At 36.2% G+C, this 18,687-nt stretch overlaps 1 protein-coding gene across 14 annotated transcripts in view; it reads left to right on the top strand.

The window, feature by feature from the left end:
• Nucleotides 1-18,687, top strand: part of ZBBX (zinc finger B-box domain containing) — a 140,108-nt gene that overhangs the window by 49,363 nt on the left and 72,058 nt on the right. For all 14 annotated transcript variants that reach the window (XM_070582180.1, XM_008516231.2, XM_070582185.1 and 11 more), the window contains 2 exons: nucleotides 782-891; nucleotides 7,927-8,022. In XM_070582180.1, the coding sequence (XP_070438281.1) occupies nucleotides 782-891; nucleotides 7,927-8,022 (206 nt within the window). The remainder of the gene's footprint in view (nucleotides 1-781; nucleotides 892-7,926; nucleotides 8,023-18,687) is intronic.

The raw sequence follows: 18,687 nt of genomic DNA, 5'->3' as shown, positions 1-18,687 counted from the left end.
TATATTATTAGACTCTAAAGATGTAATCTTTCTTTTACATAGGAAATTTAAGTGCTAGAATTGTTCAGGCAGCATAAAGATTCTAAATCGCCAAATGATGACACTTTATGTTTGATATTCAAAACACATTTGATTTATGTTTTTTTGTGGGGGAGGGGCCTTATTTTATGTTAGAAAATGTCAACTTAGAATATGATTATAATAATAGAGTTTTTCCAAAGTGAGGACTTTCATAGCACTGTTTCTTAAAGTTTATCAACGCAGTCTTTTAACCAGGAAGAGAATTTATCAGTATAAATGTATAAAGTGAAATTTCACTCTAGGAGATTAAAAGGATATTGAAAAATTACTTTACATTTTAATAAATTTTTTGACAATAGCAAAAACAAAAAATCAATTTTGAATTTATAATAATTTAAGATTTTTTAAGAGGATGAACATTTAATTTGAATGGTTGAGATAATTTGGCAGAACAAGTTCTAGAAATATATATATAACATTTATTATGGAAGCTGTTCTGTGTGGGCTTCAGTTTGATCCAGAGACGGGACAGAATGCCCTGTGGGTGGATGTGTGTGGTCCTGTGGTGATGGGGCAGGAGGGGGACCACGGCTCCCCAGTCTACTGTGAACATTAGATTTGAGTACATGCCTTCTTATTGGACAACTGATATTTAAATGTTGTTTGAGAGTTTCGAAATGTGCATAATTTCATTGTTATCAATCAGAAAGCTGAACATCGTATTTTAATGTGATTGGTTTGACTTTTTTTGTTGTTTCAGAGCCGGTGAAACAACCACTTAATTGTAAAATGGCAAATTCTCCTGAAAGTGAAAAACCCAAGATAAAAGGGAAGTTTTGTGGACAGTGCGAGAACAAAGCTGCTCTGCTAGTACGTATACTGTAATAAGATACTGGAATAGAACTTGCGCGTGGTCTCACACTCCTCCCCAGCTTGACCTGCTGTGGTAGCCGTATACTTTCCCTTCCTTACTGTTAGGAAAGGTGCAGTGTGCATGCTGCCAGGTAAGGCCAACACCTACATGATGCCCTGAAGTCATCCTCTCATTCCTGTGTAAGGGCATCACATGACTCTTATTCTCTCTCCCTTGGATCATGCACATCAGCACACAAACCTGCTGCAGCATTTCCCAAACCAAAACTACAACAAAAATTCTTCTTTGACCCCCACATCTCCCTCTGTAGCCCTTTTAGTAAAATTTCTGGAGTTTTTTACATTTGCCGTCATCATATTCTCTCCTCCCATTCTCTCTCTTCTTTTATTAAGCTATAATTTATGTACTGTGAAATGGACAGATCTTAGTTGTACAATTAGATGCCTTTTGACAAATGTATACCCCTCCATCAAGATAACAGAATACCCCTGGCAGTTCCTTGTGCCTTTTCCAATTAATCCCCACTACAAAGCCCACCGCTGCTCTGAGTTTTAGCACCATACATTTAGTGGTGCCTATTCTTGAACTTTATGTAGATGAAATGGTATGGTATACATTTTCCTGTGTAATATATATATCTTCCTTTGCTCCACATGGAGATTCATCCATGTTGTTACATTTATCAGGAGTTTGTTCATGAGTATTGCTGAGTCGTATTCCATTGTACAGATATGCCAACATCGGTTTATTTATTGACATGGTGAATGACGCTTGAATTGTTTCAGGGTTTTTCTACTATTATGTTTAAGGGTTCTGTGGACATTTATCAACAAGGTCTTTTTGTTTTTCCCTCAAGTGGTATTTATTTATTTTCCTTCAAAAGTTATGAAGTGAAATTGAAAAAAAGTGCAAAAAATAGTACTTTTTGACAGCTCTCTAACTTTTCGTTGCTGTTAATTTCATGAACTTTCTAAACAGTTATGGTAAAATATACCATAATTTAAAAGCTACCATCTTAGCGATTTTAAGAGTACAGTTCTGTGGCATTAAGTACATTCCATTGTTGTGCTACCATCACCACTGTCCAACCTCAGAACTCTTTTCACCTTGCAGAAATGAAACTCTGTACTTGTTAAAAAAAGAACTCCCCATTCCCCTCTCCCCTCGGCCCTTGACAATCACCATTCTATTTTCTTTCTTTTATTCTGAGGAAAATTACCCCTGAGCTAACATCTGCCACCAAGCCTCCTTTTTTTTTTTTTTTTTTTTTTGCTGAGGAAGACTGGCCCTGAGCGAACATCCGTGCCCATCTTCTTCTACTTTATATGTGGGATGCCTACCACAGCATGGCTTGACAAGCAGTGCCATGTCTGCACCTGGGATTCAAACTGGCAAACCCCGGGCCACCAAAGTGGAATGTGTGCACTTAACCGCTGAGCCACCAGGCTGGCCCCCACCATTCTATTTTCTGTCTCTATGTATGAATTTGACCCTCCTGGGTACATCGCCTAAGTGGAACCATACAGTATTTCTCCTTCTGTCCCCAGCTTATTTCACCTATCATAATGTCTTCAGTGTTCATCCATCTTGTAGCATATGTCAGAATTCCCTTCCTTTTTAAGACTGAATAATATTCTATTGTATGTATTTTCCACATTTTCTTTATCCATTCATCCACCAAGGGACACCTGGTTTGTTTTCACCCTTTAGCTTTTGTGAATAATGGCACTCTGAACATGAGTGTACAAATCCCTGTCCAGGTTCCTGCTTTCGGTTCTTTTGAGTATGTATCCAGAAAGGGAATTCCTAAATTCTCATTCTCTCTTGAACCCTCACCATTGAGTATTAGGTCTCCACTACTGTCCAGCAACAGTTCCTATCAAGGTCTCTAGTGACTCCCACTAGAGTACGTAGTGTAAGAGACATAGAGTAAGTATGGTGGCCAATTCTCCATTCTTATCTTAATCTATCCATAATGTTTGATACAGTATCTCTCCCCTCTGCGATGACTCTTCCCTTGACTTCCTCTGGCACACCATTCCCTCTTGGTTTCATTTTCCTTTGCTAGCTGTCTCTTCTCAGTCTTTTTTTTAATTGATTTTCTGTTTTCTTGACCCCTTAACATTGGAGTGCCACAGGCTCGGGCCTTAGGCTTCTTCTCTAGTCTATCCGTGCTTACTCTTTAGGTAATTTCATCCACTTTTTGGTTTTAAAGACCATCTCTACATTGATGGTTCCCAAATATGCATCTCTAACTCATACCTCTCCCCTGAACTTTCGACTCAAACTACTTCATCCTTACCTCTACTTGGGTGTCTAACAGAAATCAAAATTGAACCCTTAATATCTCTCCAGCAAATTTTCTCCTCCCACAGTCTCCTTATCGTATCAATAAAAGTCAACTTAAATGTTACCTACCCTGATAGTCCTTTATAAAATAACAATAGCTGAATTGCACTCTGTAGTTTGGTGAAGCTGCTAAATTCATCTGCATAGCATTTATCATCCTTTGTTATGTATTTGACTCTTTTCCACCCACCGACAATATAAACTTCATGAGAGTAAGGATTTAGTTTTGTTCACTGCTGTGTGCCCACCACCTAGAATTATGCCTGCAATTTAGTAGCCACTCAAAAATATTTGTCGAATGAATCATTTCTTTAAAACTTTTCTGTAATATAGATATTACATTATCTATATTCAGATACATTAGATATATCTTCCTTTCACTTAGTATTGAAGGTACTCCAATATCATTTGCAATTTAAAATATTACACACATGTAGGAAGCAGTTTTCCCCCAAAGAATTGAATGATTATAACTAATATTTGTCGATTACTATAACTAAAATTTGTTATAGTTTCAGAGAATTTGGCCATAATCACTTTTGACTTAAAACTGTGTTACTAGCCTTATTTCATGGCAGTTTTAACTGGGCTCAAAGGGGTAGAATGCTGTCAATTTAATAAAGAGCTAATAACAATATTAAATGTAAAACCCTGGTTCTTGGTATAATGTTCTATTACATCATACTATTTTCTTATATGATTTGATTTAGTGGTGGACAATAATTTAAGGACTCTTAAATTGTATTTATTCAGAAATGTTTAAAAAATATAGAGAAATGCTAATATTCATGGAGTTGGAAGTATGAAAACTAAAAGGCGCTTACTGGCTGAATTGAGTTGTTGGGGTCCACTGTGGATGATCATGTAGGATCTATGAGTCAGTATTTCTTGTGAATCCTAGCCTATGTTGAGCACTGTTTAAAGGCCGTGGAATTTGAACATTATGGTATATGGAGATAAGATCTGACCGAGAAATAAAGGATCTGTTTTTTCAGAGAGAAGGAAAAGCAAGAAAAGAACATCCCAGACGAGACAAATGTCATGTGCCTTGGCTGGAAAGCAGATGAGAGTGACGATGTGTGCAGGAATTATAAAACTGATTTACCTGAAAACTATCATATATAGAAGCCAAGATTTAGGCCCTACACGTTCTTAAAGAATTTTGCTAAGTTTTAAGAAAGGATGTTCTTTGAATTGAAATGGAAATAATGTCTCATGATACTTGTTAAAGCACAACAATAAGTTATTTAAAAGTCCAGGCGCGGCAGATCTAATGAAGTAGACAGTGGTAGTGTTAAACTCTGAGCTTTCTTGTGCTCTTAGCTTCCCTCATCCTCAATGGTAATGCTGACTCGATAATTAGAGTCAACCTTTCTATATCTTATGATGGGGAAAACTGTGTATGGGGAGTAGGGGTTAAGAGCTTGTGTTTGAGGGATTTGAATCTCAACTTTCCTTGTTATTAGCTATGTGACCTTTAGCAAATGACTTAATTCCTTTGTATTTCTATTTTCTCATTTGTAAAATGAGATAATACAAATAACAGTAGTCTATACCTCAAAGTTATTGAGGAGAATGGTTAGTGTGTGTGAAGTATTTAACATTGTGCCCGGCACATTAAGAGGAGACAAAAAATTATATGTATTGTATTGTTGGCACATTTTCTTATGTCCTAATGCACTCACATGTATTGATGGTAAAAATAAAACCCCAAACTTCCAAATTTCTTATTTTTTAAAAAGAAATTCCAGTAGCTTTAGGCTAGTCCTACATGGTAAAAGTGAAATGGATAGTTAAAAATTATATATTAATTTGGCAAATGTGGAAATTTAATTAAACTCAGGTGGATTCTGAAAGCTTAGTGTAACTGATCTAGCCTTGATCAAATTAAAAATGTATTTGCTAAAACTGCGCTTGGGTATTCCACCATCAAAGAAGCACGTGTGGTGGAATGGAGTCCTTATCTAGTAGTTTTTAGTATGTTCCTGCCAGTTTTACAAACTGCCTAAAAAGATTTTCCAGTTGGTGGTTATTTCAACCCCATTTAAATCCATATATGCTTGTCTAACAAAATATATAAGCTTATTCTGCATCTCCACCTTTGATCTTCCAGTCAACAACATGCATTTGGCTATTTTCATTAAAAGTCTGTTGTTAACAAATACTTGGCTTAGAATTCTACGCTGAAACAGTTTTTTTTTTTTTATTTTTTTTTTACTTTTTCCTTTTTCTCCCCAAAGCCCCCCCGGGTACATAGTTGTATATTCTTCGTTGTGGGTCCTTCTAGTTGTGGTATGTGGGACGCCGCCTCAGCATGGTCCGATGAGCAGTGTCATGTCCGCGCCCAGGATTCGAACCAACGAAACACTGGGCCGCCTGCAGTGGAGCGTGCGAACTTAACCACTCGGCCACAGGGCCAGCCCCTGAAACTGGTTTTTAGCCCTCTATATTACATTGTAAAAACAATGCCAAATATTTATGAGAAATTCATTAAAATGTTAGCAGATATGTAAAATAAAAATTGAGCAGAATACATTTTGAAATCTACAGCAATACAATAATACTACGATATATGTATGTGACATTATAGCTTTTTAATTGATTTTGCACTTGAAAAATTATGGATTTAGATGATGTTATCACCATCATTTCTCTAAGAGACTGCAGCTCTTGAAACAAGAGTTGGTAGGTAGGACTAGTTCCCATAGTAGGGATGGTGTTTATTTTTTTTCTGCTTAAGTAAAAAATCTGGTGCCTTTTAGCTAATCATATTTGAAAAAACACATTCATATTTTGACAAATACCAGACTATGTAGTCATCTGAAATGTTGGATTTTTAAATTGCAGATTTTATCAAGGTTTTTCAATAAATGATCACGACTGCAATTAATGGTCAATGATTGATTTAATGATTTGTAATGTGGGTCATGGGTAAGAGCTTGAGCTTTCAGCCAGACTGTGGGGATGCAATCCTGGCTCTATTACCTGTCCAACTGGACAAATTTCCAATCATCATGTTCTTTTGTTACCTCATCTTCGCGATGGAGATGCTGTTGCAAGGATTAAATAAGATGGAACACGTAAAGCCCTTAGAACAGTGAGAGTAAGTGCTCACTACAAGTTGTGAATGTTGTTGTTATTATTTGATTCTAGCCTTCCTTTTTAGTTTCATTTTAGTTATATAAAATTTCGCACTCTTTTAACCTTTTTTTAGTGTTGTACTAATCATTTTATATTTAATAAACCTGGCTAAATTATTGTCATCATGGGGGCTTGTAACAATTTTTAAAAAATTATTGGGCTTCAAAGTCTCCTATTGAGTTTTGAATAAGAGTTTAGTTTCCTTTTCTACATCCTATGCATCCTAGTGTCTTGTTACTCAATGTGTGGTCTGCACACCAGCAGCTGCATGGGCGTCACCTGGGACCTTGTTAGAATGCAGGATCTCAGGTGGCAGTCCAGACTTCCTGAACCAGAGTCTGCACTGTAACAAAGTTCCAGGTGATTCATATGCACAGTGCAGTTTGAGAAGCATCACTGTATTGCACATTTCAGTCACCATTGACCAGTACAAGCAGAAGAGCTTGGTCGACCCTTCGCCAGTCTGTGGCAACTGCTTTATGCTTATTATTCCCTGACATGAGGAGAGAGGAAGGAGGGGGAGAATGGTCGTGGGCTCCCCTAAGGGAAGAGGAAATGGAAGAGGTGTCAAGGGAAAGTGAGCTCCTTGACTCAGACTTTCTGACAGCATCTCTCCAAGCCCTCACACTTTCTTATTTATGCTACTGGTCGTTCTCAATCTAGGCCAAACTCAAGAAAATGAGGGATCTTAGCCGTTTCCAATACTATTGTCATATTGTAAAGAGTGCTGAAGTGGCTGTACGACTGCACGATAGTAATTTCAGTTACAGTGAAAATTCCATTTTCTCTTTGCTTTCAGTGTTGCTTGGTACCATCATAGATAAAGGTATATCACATTATTCAATTTGTCCCTAAATTTTAAAAAATTTACTTTTTAACACCATAGAGGATTTGGAAGATAAATATAAACTTGCCCATAATCATTTCGCCAGTCATAAACATTGCTGACATTTTGATGCATTTCCGTCATGATGTTGTTGTTTTTTTGTTGGTTTTTTTTTTTTTTTTTTACTTTCTTTTCTTAGGAATCTTCTAAGAACAATTTTAAAACCATATTTTTAAGAATCATCATTGAAGAAGTCCCATTCAAGGAATTGTATAGGTACTTTTAGAGGCAAATAGTATACGTATAATTTTTATAGTTGTACCATGTAAATCCATAAAGAATGGTAAAAGAATTCGTAAAAATATGGTTGTGACCCAGAGATAATGCTGTTGAGTTTTTACTAGGTCAAGAAGTTTGACCTGAGGCTGCTGATTCTTATATGACTTATTCAGAAATTATACAAACATACATACGTCTAACACATATATCTGAAACCTACATTGTTGCTATTATATGTATTTTGATACAAGAGTAATTAGTTTACAAGTTTTTCTCAGAGTTAAATGTTAACTGAGACAAGTTTCCTCGGGCTTCTCAATTCTGATGACATCTAGGTATGTAATTAAAGAAATAAAGATGAGAACAATGACATATTTACACAAATATGTTCTCAAAGCCATATTCTAAGATTGTATGATTTTTATTATCTTTCAAGGTATGCCTTGAATGTGGGGAAGATTATTGTTCAGGATGCTTCGCTAAAATTCACCAGAAGGGGGCACTGAAGCTCCACAGAACAACTCTTTTGCAGGTAATGTCTTCAAAACGCTTTACTTGCAGTGTATTTATAAAATGTTTCAACACAAAGACATTTAAAACATATTTAATTATCTAGAATTTAGGATGATTTATGTTAATTTCTAAAATTATATTATGTATAGACAGTCTTTACATATATCTTAAAATTATTTTACTGAACACTAATTTGGATTCTATTTTGCTATTTAAACTGTTTTAATATAGTTCCTGAAACACTTAGCTTGATTAGAATTTTTAGATTATGCATCCTGTCTGTGAACTTTACATTTAAAAATTAGACAACAGTTTTTTCTATTGTTTTTTCAAATAAACACATGGCTTATTTTTATTTCTATCAAGTTTATAAATCGAAATCTCTTACATTTTCTTTTCATGTTTATTTTAAAAAATTTGTCTTTTATTTGTCTTCTCCTGTTATTATTCAAATAAGCTTATCTCTCAGCTTTCTACTTTTCCTCCTACGTATCAGAAGATTTTATTTATCCTCATATAGTCATTGTTTTTCGAAATACCTAAACTCAAACTTGTCAGATGGCTTTGTTGTTCTAACGCTTAAGCAATAAATATGGCTAAATATGCATAAGACATTATACCAATAACATTTAATAATGCATTGATTTATCATAGATTTCATTCATTTTACAGTAATTTATTCAACAAATATTTATTGAATACTTTTCAGAAAGCCAGGTCTGTGCTAGGCAGTGACCTTACACAGATGAATGTCACTAAAGTCCTGCTTTTAAGGACCTGAAGGTAAAAGTGAGAACCAAGGACCTGGTGTGATGGGTTAAAGACTTTAATATTATCTTGTAGGTAAAGAGAGGGAGAAGATCAGATCTGTATGTACAAAGATCACTGGTAGCTTTTAATCTTAACATGTTGCTTCAAGATAAATATTGGTAGCTCTCAAGGATGCTGGTGACCAAAGTCATGATAACCACAAAACATAAAATAGACCTTAGTCATGTCAGTGTTTACCACTCAGTTACTTTCCACTGGCTACTTAATGTTTGGAGGGTCCGGGCAGAAATGATGGAGAGAAAACAAAAAGCCACCACCTCTTACACCTCTCCCTCAGGATTGCACAATGGGACAGTCAGAAATGAAAATGAATTTATAAAAAAGTGTGTGTGATTGTTAATATAGGAATAATATAGAATTTAAATAAAAGCAGTCCATTTTAAGGGTAAAATGTGTAATTACCCCACTGTGAGTTCATATTAGGAATTTTGCATTCCATGATTTATTCAGCACATTTTCTGATTATCACTGAATTTAGGCGCTGTGCTGGTTGGTGTGAGATACAAAGGAGAATGAGATGTGGCTCCTTCCCTCACCTCAGTATTTGACCTTCCAGATTTATCCAAGTCTGATTCTCTTCTCTCTCGCCTTCCCTTTGTTTGTTACTCTTTTTATATAATGTCATTTCATCTACCCACATTGCTAAGTAAGGATATACTTTGAAGGATATCATTTTTTTTAGATAATTCAAGGAAATTTGTCTACTTATTCACTCAGCAAAAAATTTAAAAGTTTTTTTAAAGGAAACTATTTCAAAATGTATGACATACGCCCTCCCATCTTTGCAGAGTACGGTGAACACAGTCTCACTGTGTACTGATGACTCCTGCCCATTATTTTGACTCTTAGCTATTATAACAGTAAGACAAAGGTCTCAACCAGCTAATGTACTATGCTTAGCTACACGTTCCTCCTAAGAGATTTGCTCTTCTGCTTGGTATTTCATTTTTCTCCTATACCATGGCTTTACCTATTCTCTGTCATCACTTCTTGACTTTAATCAATTGTCCCTTTAGCCATCTGCCATTTTTGTCCTATTTCTGTCCTCTGTTTAACCCTTTAATTTTTTCCCCTTTGCTTTTGTTCTCCTTGTTTTCTTCATTCTCCCTCCTCTCACCCTGTGCCCTAAAGTTCTGGTTGCTGCTGTGTCTTGGTCTGGTGACCGTTTGCCGGCTCTGTGTGGATCTCTCTTTCCGTTTCGCCATTATCACCCAGTCATTCAGTGTTTTCACAAATATTTTGTAGCTGTTACAGTCATGAAACATTTTTGTTGCCTGTTGAACTCATACCTAATCTGAGAAGTTAGGGTAGACATTTGGTATTTGAATATTAAGCATTACTACATGAAAAGCTAGCATTCTAGGCTAATGGTTGCCATACTTTATATTCTTTAACCTATGCTGGCATTTCTGGTTATTATAAAGTATAGCCAAATTTGATGTTTGTAAACCATTTCAGCCTCATCTTATTGCCCATGTCTTCTTGCAAATTTCGCAGTCAAGAGGGACCATTTATTATTAGCATATCTTGTTTTACTTAAGAGAGAAATCCCTGAAAAATTGAAGGCAAACTACTACCATTTCCATATTGACTAAGAGTATAATTTCAGAGGACCTTTCTTTTGATTTATGAATGATTTATACTTGGCAATGATTCTAACACAAGTTTTTTTGCCTTCTCCAACCTCTGTTAAGCAGTTAATTATGTGCAAAAGAAAGTGTAAATGCATGAGGGGAGTTACTAAGAATGGAAATTCTACTACATTTAGAATAATTTTCGACACTGAGAGTTGCAACAAAAGTTTTTTTCAGCGGAGGAGCCTCACATTGATGAAAAATAACGTCTTAATATACTGGACATTCCTATTTCCTTTTAACAACATATGATCAAGCAGAAAAGATGAGGTTAATCAGAGAGAATAAACAATGGGAGGGGGGAAACAAGCAAAAGGTATTCTATTGTGAAGTCTGACACGCACAAAGGGAGGCCGGATTAAGTAAATCATTAACAGATTTTGATAAATATATTTTCTTAATTGGAAGGAGATTTTCTTAACTGGAAAGGAGAGACCTTGGGAAGGGGGGAGGTTAGTAAAGAAAGAAGAGATAATTGAGGTAGGATTTCCCTGTTTTCTGGTATGAGGCATTTATCTGCAGCCTCTTTACTTTCTTATCTCCAGAGAAAGATGTGCCTATATAAATATGGATGCCAGTGGGAATATATATTTACTTGAACATACCTACAGGAAAATAATTGCCAGGCAGAACTCAGTTATCATCAGAATACGATTCATGCTTACTGACTTTATGGTAGACTTTTTCTTTTAGTTGACAATGACCAATATCAGCTTTGAGGCTCACACTATCATCATTCTGTTACTGGTCAGAATAAGACAGTATTTTTAGGTCATAGCTAGCCATTTTTGATAATATCATGGTTACTCACTTGGGTGATCTTAATGTGCTCCATTTTAAATGTTGTGCATACACATATGGTAGATCCTGTGCCACCCAGATCCTCCTCTTTGGGACAGAGACACTCACTGCCTCAGCTACCTGGAGTGTCACCTGCAGATGGATCATAGTTGAGTCTCTCCCCAGGAATTGCGTTTGCTCAAAGGGACCTGTCACTTCCTAGATTATACTCCATCCCTGGAGGCAGCCCACTTTCTGGTCCAATTTCTGGCCTATGTGAGAGTACAAATTCCTAGCAGATCCCTTGCCTCATTTGGGGATGACTCTGATGGCCATCACAACTTCTCCCTTGGGACTGACAATTTCATTGAATCCAGCTTTCCTCTTTGCCCAATTCTCCTGCTTTCACTTGCCCACAGGGGTTCTTCTCAGGACACTCCCCAGTAAAAGTCATGCAGGCAAATTCAGAATTTGTTTCCTGAGGAACCTGACCCATGACAATATGTAATTCAGAGTGAAATTACAGACAATTGTTGGCCTAATTTTAGAGTCTGCTGCTATTTTTGAAGGGCAGTGTATAACACCTCTTTCTTCATTTTCCAAATTCTGAATCAAGTGAGAAATAGATATTAGAGTCAAAAAGTAGAAATCAAAATGTCAGTTTTATTATTGATAAATCAGAATTGGTGGTTGTGGCATGGGTGTTCAGACAAATTCAGCTTCCTGATTCTTTCTTGAGTTGAACTTTATTTGCTGTTCCCCCGGTCTCACAACCCCAAAAAAGTATAGACATTTCCCTTTGTCAGGGCAAGGCTGACCCAGTAAAATTCCTTAATGGATGTCTAGGCCGGAATCCATCCTTCTCTGGGCCGGCAGCTCTTAGAGTACCCAGAAGGGGAGGAGGTGCACATTCTCACTTTCTTCTCCCAAAGTCTCACCAATAAGATGGAAATACAAGGATGGGGAGTAAATGTTCCCTCAAAAAGGAATTATCACAATTCACATGATTTTAGAGTCCAGGTGATGTAAATATTCTTAAAAAAAGTATAAATTTGCTACTTATTAGTATTAGTTAATATTGCAGTTAAGGAAATAAAATATTTAAAATATTTATAGACAACTGAGTGTTGGCATGTTTTTCTCCTATTTCTTTAAGGGGAATACTGTTAATTTCCTGTGTTACAAGTCTGTGTTCATTGCCCTTCAATATGATTGTCATTTTGCACTTCTTCTGTCAAGGGGTTTTTAAAACCTTATTGTTATTGACTATTCTCTCTCTTATATTTTCTGATAAGTTTCAAATCCTGTGAGGAGAGGGGCTGTTTCTATCGTGTTCATTATTGCAGTTTCAGTACTTGACGTTGTGCCTGGCACATACAAATCAATTTTTGAATGAATGAAAATGTGAATGAATCCCTAATGATATGATCAAGCTGCTGAAATAATTTAAAACTATTTTAAGTAGCAAAGTTAATTTTTTTCTGAATTTTAAAACCAGAGATTGGGTAATAAGAAGAGCTTATGGTATGCTAATGTGTTATGTTGGTGAAATGTTAACAAAAGCTTTTCCTCTTCTGTATGAGAATTCAAACTTTAGTTAACTTTCTAGTTCTTTCCCTGGGAAACAGATAAAGGTAGGGATGTCAATTGTGTTCCTAGACAGCATACTTATGGAAGCATGACTCCTGATTGGCAATTGCATCTAAACAAGAGAACCGTATATCCTTGGAGAAAGCCAGAGCTCCCTGAGTGTGGTAAGCTTTGTAGCTGGCACGTCTGCTGTGGGGCTCTGGAAGCCATGCAGGTGGGGACTGACTCTGGTGGAAAATAGGGCTTCTAAGCCAGGTATGTGCCTCATCTGTGTGAGCTGTTCTTCTGTGTGAACTGCTGCAAGACTCCCACCCAAGAAGAACAGTTCATGCTGTGCTGTTGACAAACTGTTGTTCCAATTCTTCTTCTGAGTAGACCAGTGCCAAGAGCGGTTTGATGACGGCCTCGAGAGTCTGCAAGTTTAGTTAGCCCAGACAGACTCTGGTGGGCATTCCAGTAAAATGTCTGATTAACCAGAATTTCAAAAAATAGAATAGTGGGATACCCAAAAGATAAATGAAGAACACTTGTACAGACATCATTGATAAGAGTTTTTAAAAAACAGCTTTTTTGAGATATAATTCACATGCCATACAATTTATCCATTTAAAGTGTACAAGTCAATGAATTTTAGAATATCCACAGATATGTGTAACTGTCAGTACAATTCATTGTAGAACATTTCCATCACTTCAAAAAGAAACACCAGACCCTTTTGCTACGACATCCATCCCTCTATACCCTCCTCCGCCAATCCCCTGGCAACCACTGATCTGCTTTCCATCCTTATAGATTAGCCTATTCTAGACACTTAATATAAATTGAATCATATAACATGTGGTCTTTTATGTCTGGCTTTTACTTAGTATAATATTTTCAAGGTTCATCCATGTTGTGGCACATATTAGTACTTCAGTTATTTTTATGGCTGAAGAACATTCCATTGTATGGATATACCACATTTTTTATCCATTCATCATTTGATGGACATTTGGTTGTTTCTACCTTTTGACTATTTATAAACAATGCTGCTATGAACATTTTTGAACAGGTTTTTTGTGAACATATGTTTTTATGTCTCTTAGATATATCTCTAATAGTGGAATTGCTGGGTCATGTGATAATGCTCTCTTTAATTGTCTGAGGAACTGCCAGATTGTTTTCCAAAGTGGCTACTCCATTTTATACTGCCATCAGCAGAGTATGAGAATTCTGATATTTCTGTGTCCTGCCCAACTTTTCTAGCATTCTAGTGGGCATGTGTTATCTCATTGTGGTTTTGATTTGCATTTCCCTGATTACTCATGATATTGAACATCTTTTCATGTACTTATTGGCCATTTGTATGTCTTCCTTGGAGAAATATTGACAAGAATTTTTGAGAAGACCTAGATACGGGACAGTTTAATAGCCTGTACTTCAGTGAAACCACATCTGTGAGGATGACTTTTTAGATGCCAGTACCAAAAAATGCTAGGGCAATGGAAAAGATGACGTTTGAAAGGGGTACGGAAAAGGGAGAGTAGGGCTTTTGTTACCATCAGTGAAGAGTTGGAGAACATAAGTGTTTTGGGGAGTATATTATACAGGCAAGAGACAGATAAATGGACACAGTGGAGAGGGTAGATGCAGTGCAAGGGTTTATTGCAGAGATGGCCCGAATCCCTCTCAAAGGGAAAGGAGGGTGTTTCTGTAATATATTTATTTAAAGGGATCTTTAAGATAAAACTCATTTATGCAAGTTTGGAAACTTGCAGGATTGTTGTGAGGATCAGATTAAATGACAACAGATATAAAAGTATTCTGCTCATTATAGGTGCTCCATTCATTAGGTTTTACTAGTCAGGATATAGCATTTGTAGAAATTCAACACAATTCCTACACATCTAAATTTAGAACCTAGAAAACAAAATATATTAATGATAACAAGTCTAAAGAATTGATGAAATTGTTACTTTAGTTTTAGGGCTGTTTTCAGAAGTATTATAGTAATATACACTTTGGAAGGCTTTTGTGACAAAAACAGTAAATTTTTAGGGAAATACAGACTTCCTCTTTGTCCAGATGGGGAATGATAGAGTCTCAGTATTGGAAGGGACCATAAAGATCTCAGTTTAGCCACTTGTCTCAACCTTTGATCAATCACATTGATGCTGGATGTTTGAAGAGCCTTTATCATTTGCAGGGACTACTTCTGTTACCTTACAGTTTTTCATGGAGTCTGACAAATTTTATGGTAGTTTATTATATTTCGTGTTCATTGGTCTTCATGGGATAAAAATCATCCAATTGTGTGGACAGCCCGGTGGTGTAGTGGTTAAGTTCATGCGCTCTGCTTTGGGGGCCCGGAGTTCAGGTGTTCGGATCCCAGCAGGGACCTAGCACCTCTTGTCAAGCCACTCTGTGGTGGCATCCCACATAAAGCGGAGGAAGACTGGAGTAGATGTTAGCTCAGCAACAATATTCCTCAAGCATAAAGAGGTATATTGGCTGCAGATGTTAGTTCAGGGCCAATCTTCCTCACAAAGAGGAGAAAAAAAATCACGCAATTATGATGTAACAGCATTATTATATATAAATGCCAAATATGACAAATTACTGACTATTTGTTACTGAATTTTTTCTTCTATGCCTAAAAATCTGTTATTCAAAGCATTGCATATAAAATCATTTGTTCCTCGTGTAGCTCAAATATGAGTAATTGGTGAAAGCAGTGAACTCGTCTGGATTCATTATACATGTAATATTAGTTGGAAACAACAGTAAAGACTTGCTAAGATAATTAGTATAGTTCCTAGTTATATGGTGTCCAAACTGCAGATAGAAAGCGGATTCAGGTGTGAATTTCCCGCGTTATGTTCTTGTTGCTATTCTGGCTCACTTTTAAGATTGCTCTCTAAATAGAATTTTGTAACACCGTAATAAAATTTGAAAGGTGCAATTATTTAGACTGAGATGACTTTTTGTTGTTTTTCTTAAAACCAAGGATTTAAAAATTTTTGATAATGTTACCTTTTGAACCAGTACATTTATATTCTATATTGTCTTATTTTAAAATACTTTAACTGTATTAAGGGCATTTGATTTCATTACTTCATGTTACTTTATCTATTTATTTATTTATTTATTCCGAGGAAGATTAGCCCTGAGCTAACTACTGTCAATCCTCCTCAATTTGCTGAGGAAGACTGGCCCTGAGCTAACATCCATGCCCATCTTCCTCTACTTTATACGTGGGATGCCTACCACAGCATGGCTTGCCAAGTGGTGCCATGTCTGCACCCGGGATCCAAACCAGTGAACCCCGGGCCACCGAAGTGGAAAGTGTGCACTTAACCGCTGCGCCACTGGGCCGGCCCGTCGTGTTACTTTATGACAGTACTAAATATTGAGTCCAGATGAGTTTAATTCAAAATTTACTATCTACTGAATAGTAAACTGCATTTATAATCAGGGGCATGTGTCCAGCGCCTTGCTTATTTTTATTATCTCTTTATGTGTCAAGAGGGAATAATAATACATAAATATTTCATTAAAACCTGTGGTTTTCTTTAGACCTTTCAAGGAAAGATAAATCTAAGGGTCCTTTAAGTTCCACTTAAAGTTACACTTAAATGCTGCTGAGATAAGCAATAAACTTCAGCCATATGAATTTCACACTTCCAGGATTTGATTCCTATCTAGCTTGAATAAGTAGTTTTTTATACCAAATTCCGTATCTGTTTTTAGACCATGATGAGCAGAACACTCTGTTGTGAGTTCCCCTGTTGCATTTTCTTTTATGCTGTAAATATTTAGTTTTCTCCTATTTCGTCATGTATCTATATGGGGACTTTTACTCAAACTGTATTTTTCTTTTCCAGTTGTCCATTATATGGAAATTCCTGACTTTTGCTTCTCTACCTTTCCAGCTGGACTGACGTTAACTTTTTTCTCTCTTTCTTTTGATACTAAGAGTAGATGAAACCTTTGGCCAAATCATTTATGGATATCTTTTTCTTCAACTTGCATGAAAATTCAGAGTTAACTCTAGGGTAAAGCTCATTTTTAGAGAACAAATTTGTACTAAGATTATCTGTAAAGATTGATTCATCAGAAAAGCAAGATAACAATTTTCTCTAACAATAAAAGACGTATTTTAATAGTGTGGAAAAATTGGGGGGTAAAGCTCATCTTTTTCATTCTTGTTTAATGGATTAAGATGCCCAAATTATATATTTTTATAAGTAAATTTCCTTTCCTTTGCAAAGGTATTTTTACTAAGCAGAAATTTAATGGTTTATTGCATCTTGTCATAGATCCATGATAATCTGAGGAATTTTTATATCTGGTGTAGTTAGGGAGGATGGAACACTTCCTAACACATTCTATGAGGCCAACATCATGCTGATACCAAAGCCTGAGAAGGACACCATGAAAAAAGAGAACTACAGGACAATATCGCTGATGAACGTAGATGCAAAAATTCTAAACAAAATTTTGGCAACCAGAATTCAGCAATTCATCAAAAGGATCATACATCATGATCAAGTGGGATTCATACCAGGCACACAGGGATGGTTCAACATCTGCAAATCAATCAACGTGATACACCACATCAACAAACTGAGGAATAAAAACCACATGATCATCTCAATAGATGCAGAGAAAGCATTTGACAAGATTCAACAGCCATTTATGATAAAAACTCTGAACAAAACGGGCATTGAAGGGAACTACCTCAACATAATAATAACCAGTCAGACTAAATCTCTCTGAGTTGGGAGTTACGTAGAAAAGGAATAATAACTACCTAATTTTTTGGAATAGCTTGAAAAGGATAGGTATTAAGTCCTCTCTGAAAGTTTGGTAGAATTCCCCAGGAAAGCCTCTGGTCCTGGGGTTTTATTCTTTGGGATGTTTTTGATTGCTGTTTCAATCTCTTTCCTTGTGATTGGTCTGTTCAAATTGTCTGCTTCTTCTTGAGTGAGCTTTGGGAGATTGTAGGAGTCCAAGAATTTATCCATTTCCTCTAGGTTATCCATTTTGTTGGCATATAATTTTTCATAGTATTCTCTTATGATCCGTTGTATTTCTGCAGAGTCTGTTGTTATTTCTCCTCTTTCATTTCTGACTTTGTTTATTTGAGCTTTCTCACTTTTTTTCTTTGTAAGTCTGGCTAGGGGTTTGTCAATTTTATTTATCTTCTCAAAGAACCAGCTCTTCGTTTCATTGATCCTTTCTACTGCCTTTTTCGTTTCAATAGAATTTATTTCTGCTCTGATTTTTATTATTTCTCTCCTTCTGCTGACTTTGGGCTTTGTTTGTTCTTCTTTCTCTAATTCGGTTAGGTGTAGTTTAAGATTGCTTATTTTGAGATTTTTCTTGTTTGTTACAATGTGTCTGTATTGTGATGAATTTTCCTCTTAATACAGTTTTTGCTGTATCCCATATGAATTGGTATGGCATGTTATCATTTTCATTTGTCTCCAGGTATTTTTTGATTTCTTCTTTAATTTCTTCAATGATCCATTGCTTGTTCAGTAGTGTATTGTTTAGTCTCCACATCCTTGTGCCTTTCTCTGCTTTTTTCTTGTAATTAATTTCTAGCCTTATAGCATTATGATTGTAGAAGGTGCTTGTTATTATTTCAATTTTTTTTTTAAATTTGTAGAGTCTTGCCTTGTTTCCCAACATATGGTCTATCCTTGAGGATGTTCCATGTGCACTTGAGAGGAATGTGTATTCTGCTGTTTTTGGATGAAGTGTTCTATATACGTCTATTAAGTCCAATTGTTTTAGTTTTTCGTTTAGCTCCACTATTTCCTTGTTGATTTTCTGTCTGGATGATCTGTCCATTGATGGGAGTG

This window comes from Equus przewalskii, chromosome 18, assembly GCF_037783145.1.
Source record: "Equus przewalskii isolate Varuska chromosome 18, EquPr2, whole genome shotgun sequence".
NCBI lineage: Eukaryota > Metazoa > Chordata > Mammalia > Perissodactyla > Equidae > Equus > Equus przewalskii.
This window is presented reverse-complemented; position numbering and strand designations above follow the sequence as displayed.